Here is a 6,575-nt window from a genome sequence, read left to right on the forward strand (position 1 = left end):
AAAAAAATAAGGGTAGAAATACACTTTTTGAATGCCTTGGTAATATTATACAAATCAATGAAGTATTCTTTTGTATACAAATCTTTCATTCCCTATACTCTCATTCCCTACCATTCCTACTCCAAATAATTAAGCATTAATAAGGCTTCATCCTATATATCTTTAATAAAGTAGCTGCTCATTAATTTCTTTTACTATTAGTTATTTCTATAAAATTAAGTAAAACTACGGAGTTCAACATTCCTTGAGCACCTCTTCTGTGCCAGGCAGATTATGATAAGAATAAAAGGTGAATCACAGGAGATCAAAGAAATTATAATGCAACAGGGGAAAGTAGACATGAATAACTATTATAGTATGTGTTGAACGCATATGGCAACAATATTACATATATATATATATATATATATATATATATATATATATATATATATATATATATATATATAAATAAAAATAAAGGAGGGCAGAGGGCTTAGCTCAGTGATAGAGCACTTGCTTATCACATGCAAGACCCTGGATTCAATCTCCAGTACCACAAGAGGGAAAAATAGTGGGGGAGTAGATAGCTTAGCACAAGCCAAGACAGAGGTAAAGGGGAATAAGATAAAGAAAGGCAGGAAGGAACTCCCGAGACAAACGGTGATGCCAAGTGCCATCTTGGAATCTAGAAGGTTGAAGTGTTCCAAATCAATGCTTCTCAAAAGTTAATGTGCAAACATATTCCTCGAAGGATACTGTTAGAATGCAGCTTCTGCACTTTAACAAGATCCCAAATGTCTGATTTGGCCATACTGTGTAACAAGGCTTTAAATAATGGAAACCAGCATGCATCATAAAAACTTAGAACAGTGTGATATGTTACAAATAGCTTGGTATTCCTGCAGAGGAAATTGTGTGAAGGTAAGCAGACTATATGGCACTGCTGACTTCAGGCAACAAGGACATATGCACAAGTCAAAGTGCAGAGTTGAAAAGTAATACAATCAGCTCATGGGGAAATATAACACAATTAGTTCAAGAGGCTGTAGTTACCAGAATATTCAAGGATATGAAAGAAAAGAAAGACAGCAGAACCATTTAAGACATGAGACTTTAAAAAGAAGAGACTGAACACAATGAGCAACTGGAATTTTCTACAATGAACAAGTTATTATAGGGATAATTGGTAAAAATTGATTAAGGTATATAAATTAGCTAGTGGTATTCATTTCTTGATTTTTGACAAATTTAACTATATAAAATGATGTCTTTATTTTTGAGAAGTACACACTGATATATTAAGGGGTAACGCAGCATCCATGCCAGAAACAATGAGTTCTAAGAGGTAAAGCAAATTATGATAAAATGTTAACATCTGGGTAACCTAGGTAAAGGATATATGGAAACACTGCAATAGTTCAGCTTTTTTTCTAAATTTGACTATATCAAAATTAAATGTTATTAAAGTGGATAGAAGAGGAGAAACAATAGAACCCTAACCCACAATTAATCCAGAAACAGAGTTCAACCATCTTAACCCCTATTTCCTCCCATATGAACTAACCAAGTTGTCAATAAACTTATAAACTTGTTTCAAATCTTCCTATCTGCATTTCAACCACATTCAGACCAACATAATTTCTAACTTGTATTGCTGAAAGCAGCTCATTTTCATTTAGTTTTAATCACTTTAGACAGTGATCTTTTCAAAATGCAAATCTGAAATCCTCACCCGGGCCTTTAAGACTTTTGAGGGAATATTCTTCCCCTAAAGTGGTATTTACATAGGCTACTGGCTCCTGTTTCTTTGGGTGGGGGGGATAGGGGATTGAACTCAGAGGCACTTGACCACTGAGCCACACCTCCAGTCCTATTTTGTATTTGAGACAGGTTCTCACTGAGTTGCTTAGCACATTGCTTTTTGCTGAGGTTGGCTTTGAACTCACTATCCTCCTGTCTCAGCCTCCCAAGTGCTGGGATTACACGCGTGGTGCCACCACCAGGACTCCTGGCGCCACCACCAGGACTCCTGGCGCCACCACCAGGACTCCTGGCTTTTTCTTCACCATACTTCCTTTACATACCTGCTGCTATCCAGCTCCCAGATTTGTCTTGCTCCCTTGGACATTTGCCCAAGCTATTTTCCTTCTTTCCCTTGCTGTCAGCTATTTCTGATAATATATGAAATCTCTTCATCTGTGAGTAAAAAGATAGCAAAAGGGTGAACTCTTAGATTTGCTCCACCAAAATGAAATTACAAGCTCCACAACTGAGCTACACTCCCAGCCCTCTAGTTACCTTTTTCTAATGAGTATAGGATTAATGCTGTTTATTATTCTGTTTAACATTTTCTTTTTTTCTCTTTTTTGAATGGTGGAAAATCTTAAAGAGACCATCTTAAAATTCTGCCCACCATTTTTTCCCCTGGACTGTCATTGATTTACAATTAATTTGGGTATGGCAAATGGATTCCCCTTTCTTTGTGGTAATATTAACTCTTGTCTTGTAACTTTCAGGGTATTCTCACCTATGATATCCTGTTTGATTTTTATTTCCTGACAAGTGAGTTCTTTGAAATATTAAGGTTGATTCTAGAAACATTTTTACTATCATTTCAAATATTATCTCCCCACATATTTTCTCTCCTGTTAAACACTCTTTTTCTTCATATTCATCATTGTTCCTTTCAGTTGTAATTCCTTTTCTAGTCCCAATTTTTATTTTTGGCAGTGTCCATTGTTAACTCAGCTCATTCAGTTCATATTTTGAGCAATTATTTTATATTTCTGAGATCTCCCAAGAAGACTCTTCCTTATTTTTCTTCACATTTATTTTAAAGACCCGTTAATCTGTTTTCTTTGAATGTTCCAGAAATTAATTCCTGAGATGGTTTTTCCACTTGTAGATCTTGTTTTATGATGTTGGTATTCAAGATTTCGGTTTGTGAACTCATCTTTGAAGTTGACATTCATTGTTAAAGGTTGTTTTTCCACTGTTATTGATGACAAGGGTAGGGATTTACACCTTACATTACTTCAGATTTATGAGCGAGACATTTAAAAGTAGGACGATAGGGTATGGCATCTTTCTGCCCAAAGCTCTGGTTGTTACCTGTTGATATAGGTAATCTCATTTGGTAGCCTGGCTGACATGGGGCATGTATTGACAATTATCAGCTGGTACAGCTAATTGTACTGCTCTGTTTTTCTCTCCTCCAGGTCTACAGCACCTTTCGTATGGATCACATTTTTGTGGCAACACTTTCCTATGTGCTTCTGCCCTATAAATTCTGTTTTATTTAATAAGTTCCCCTTTCTGTTTACAATTGTGCCTATCTCCATGAACCTACATATACAAATTTTGTCTTTATCATTTTTAGAATACTTTGCCATCAAGAAACTGGACTTCTTTACTAGGCTATGCCCTTTGCTTCAGTCAGAGTTTCAGAACTGTAACTAATGTCTATGTAAAGGAGCCAATTTTGTTATCAAATCAATACTGAAAATAGTTTCAGATAGATAATACTAATGATGAAGCTAATATTTATTAAGCACCTATCATGCTAGATACTCATTTAATCTTCATAATCCTATAATCCCAAGATTTTATAGATGAGAATACTTAGGCACTGAGTGACTTAAAATTGTGCACTGTTTTTTGTTTAAAAAAAAAAAAAAAGAAAGAAAGACTAGTGCTAGTCACTGTCAGAGACGAATAAAATCTAAAATCTGGCTTTTAAGGAATCCAAGACTGTTGTGACCCTGTTGAAACTTACTTGATCTTGAATTATTTCTGGATTTAAGGTAAGCAACTTCAGGATTCAGATCCTATTTAGCCCAAATTTGCAGATCTGAACTAATCCATACTAATTTGGAAGACTTTGAGAACAGATCACCTTCCCTTTTCATCCATCCCCTTCAAAATAATGAAGCAAATACAGGAAGTTGGCAATTTCCTGAGGTTGTTTTTAAGAAATCCCATTTCAGGTACTTTTAGCGTAAGGGGTATCCATCTTGGTACTTAAGCATTACTAGTGGTTTTGAACTGATATTTTAAAATTCTGCATTGTTATAAGTACCAATTAACATGTCCATTATTTGTGTTAAACTTCCTTTCATTTGTTGTAGTACACAGTACTTCTCTGAATCAGTGGAGTAATGGATATTCACCTACATGTAAGCCTCAAATAAAGTCAGAGTCGTCTGCACAACTGTTTCAGGGAAGAAAGAAAAGACATTTGAGTGAAACAGCATTAGGTAGGTTAAAATGAGGATATGACCATTAGAGTTAAATACTGAAAAGAAAATCTGCTTTTCCACAAAGTTTATAATTGTCTCAGGAGTTTATAATTCAGAATTATCACTTAATTAACTAAAATATTTATCATCCCATGAACATATTCAGTATTCACATAGTTAATTCAGATTTTGTAAACTGGTTATTTACCCATTTTATGGCATTTTCCTTCCAGTGTTCCCTGACTAGTTCTCTTTCATCAGCTGCTGTATGGTTAGAATTTAGTCTCTAAGGTTTTTTTGGACTCAAACTAGTTCAATAACAGGTCATTTACATAAATTTATTACTACTTCTAAATAGTAATTTCTCAAGATTTTGAGAAAGTTGTAAAGATTCAACTAAGGCACTCAACCACCTTATTCAGGTCTCCTTAGGAGTCTTTATAGTTCCATGGTAATCAAGATATATCACTTGAAGCTGGAACTCTTCCAATAATACAAAATTGATTTGTTGTGGAGATACAGGAGAACACAGTCATACCAGTCATTGTTTTGTTTAATAAGAAAATGTCTACATGATTGGTGTTTGTTCATGTTCCAGGGAACATAACCCTATATTTTTGTAAGTATTCCCCAGATGTAAAATCTCAATAATGTACTTAACAAATTATAAACTACTTACATCCAAGATGTACTTAACTATAACTATACACAATGGATTTAATGCATTATCTCCAGTATCTTTAGAAATTCTACCAAAATAGACAAGTCACTACTTGATAGTTAATAAACCTAATCAAGTACATTTTGGCACAAAATGAACAAATTCCCACTCATTGAGAATCTTTGTTATTCTCTAGTGTCTCACTCTTCAGAACAACCAAGGATCATCAGGCTTTGGGAGAACTTTCATACATGCACACCAAAACACGGGAATTTTTCTTACCTCTTAATAAGATACAAATTGACTGATACTTTAGATCTCATTTTGAGTTTAACAGATACTTAGGGATGTAAGAACAAATGAAAGGATATACTGCAAAGAAATTAAGACAACTCCAAAATTAAAGCACATCTAGTCCAGACTTGTATAACAAGTCATATCATGAAAAACGAGCTATTCCAGATCACAAGAAAACTTGGAGAGTAATAACCAATTTTAATATGTGGCTCCATATTTGAAAAAACTAACCAGAGAGGATATATTTTAAAGACTTGAGAATATAAATGTAGACTAGGTATTAGATTTTATATTATTTGGGAAATATCATTGTATTTTTTAAAATTCACACTAGAATAAAATAGTATGTAAATGAATATATATATTTCCTTATTAAGAATAAAAACAAAGGAACTTGAAAGACAGATAATACAAATTAAAAGTCAATTTCAAATCAATATCATTAGAGAACAACTTTACCCATGAAACAAGAAAAGGAAGGTATAAAAAAGGAATACGAGAGGACAATAACTTTTAGAAATTAGTACTTTAATTGTAGGAATTTTTCAAAATAGTGTTTTTATAAGATCAAGGAAATCTCTCACAGAAAAGACAAGACAGACATAAAAAAATGAAAGGATAAGAAAATTCAGATCAGTCTTAACAATGTAGCCTCTGAGAGGAGTCACAGAAAAAAAAGGAACTGGGTCAAGAGAGCAGATGGAGTATTAAGTAATATGAACGTGCTGGAGAGAAAATGCCAAGGTGCCAGAAAATGGAAATACCTGTATCAAGATCAAGTGAAGTGAGGCTCTTCTTTTATATTTCCCCTTTTGTTTATTTTCAAAACATGAATTTTTTTTAATCCATTGATTAAACTATCAATTCACCTCTCAATGACTGGAGAAATAATTCTAATAATATTGGTCATGTTTAATTTATGACATTATGAATGGTTCTTTCCTTGGCAGGAGAAAAAAATAGATTTGAAGAATTTGCTTTTCAATGCACAGAACCAGGATCCCATTGTAATTTCACTACCATCTCTAATGTCAATGTTATATCAAGAACACAGAATTCATCAGCACAAGTAGGTTTTTACTATACCGAACTCTAAGACTGCTTTATATTATATTGTTATATTGTGTGCAAGTAGAAATACTTAACAATGAGACCCATATTTTGAATAAAGAAAAAATAAAAAACTCCATATTATCAAATTCTTTTTAAAACTATGTATAGATTTTTTAAATAAAACCAGCTGATTTAAAAATTTGGGTATTTTGCTAATTTATATCAGCCTTACTGGCACATTTAGAACTATCTTATTAGGAAATAATAAATTTGATAAATAAAACTTTTTTCTTACTTGGAAAACAACAATTATTAATCTTCAGTTACAGATTCTTTTCTGTGTT

At 33.2% G+C, this 6,575-nt stretch overlaps 1 protein-coding gene across 6 annotated transcripts in view; it reads left to right on the plus strand.

Moving 5' to 3' along the window:
- Nucleotides 1-6,575, plus strand: part of Kansl1l (KAT8 regulatory NSL complex subunit 1 like) — a 134,940-nt gene that overhangs the window by 121,072 nt on the left and 7,293 nt on the right. For 4 of the 6 annotated variants that reach the window (XM_058585188.1, XM_058585189.1, XM_058585190.1 and 1 more), the window contains 2 exons: nucleotides 4,110-4,238; nucleotides 6,129-6,247. In XM_058585188.1, coding sequence (XP_058441171.1) covers nucleotides 4,110-4,238; nucleotides 6,129-6,247 — 248 coding nt within the window. The remainder of the gene's footprint in view (nucleotides 1-4,109; nucleotides 4,239-6,128; nucleotides 6,248-6,575) is intronic. The other 2 variants (XM_058585191.1, XM_046462880.2) reach the window with 1 other exon arrangement.

Source organism: Marmota monax, unplaced genomic scaffold, assembly GCF_021218885.2.
Source record: "Marmota monax isolate L192 unplaced genomic scaffold, Marmota_monax_Labrador192_F-V1.1 WCK01_AAM20220418_F8-fsc00136, whole genome shotgun sequence".
Taxonomy (NCBI): Eukaryota; Metazoa; Chordata; class Mammalia; order Rodentia; family Sciuridae; genus Marmota; species Marmota monax.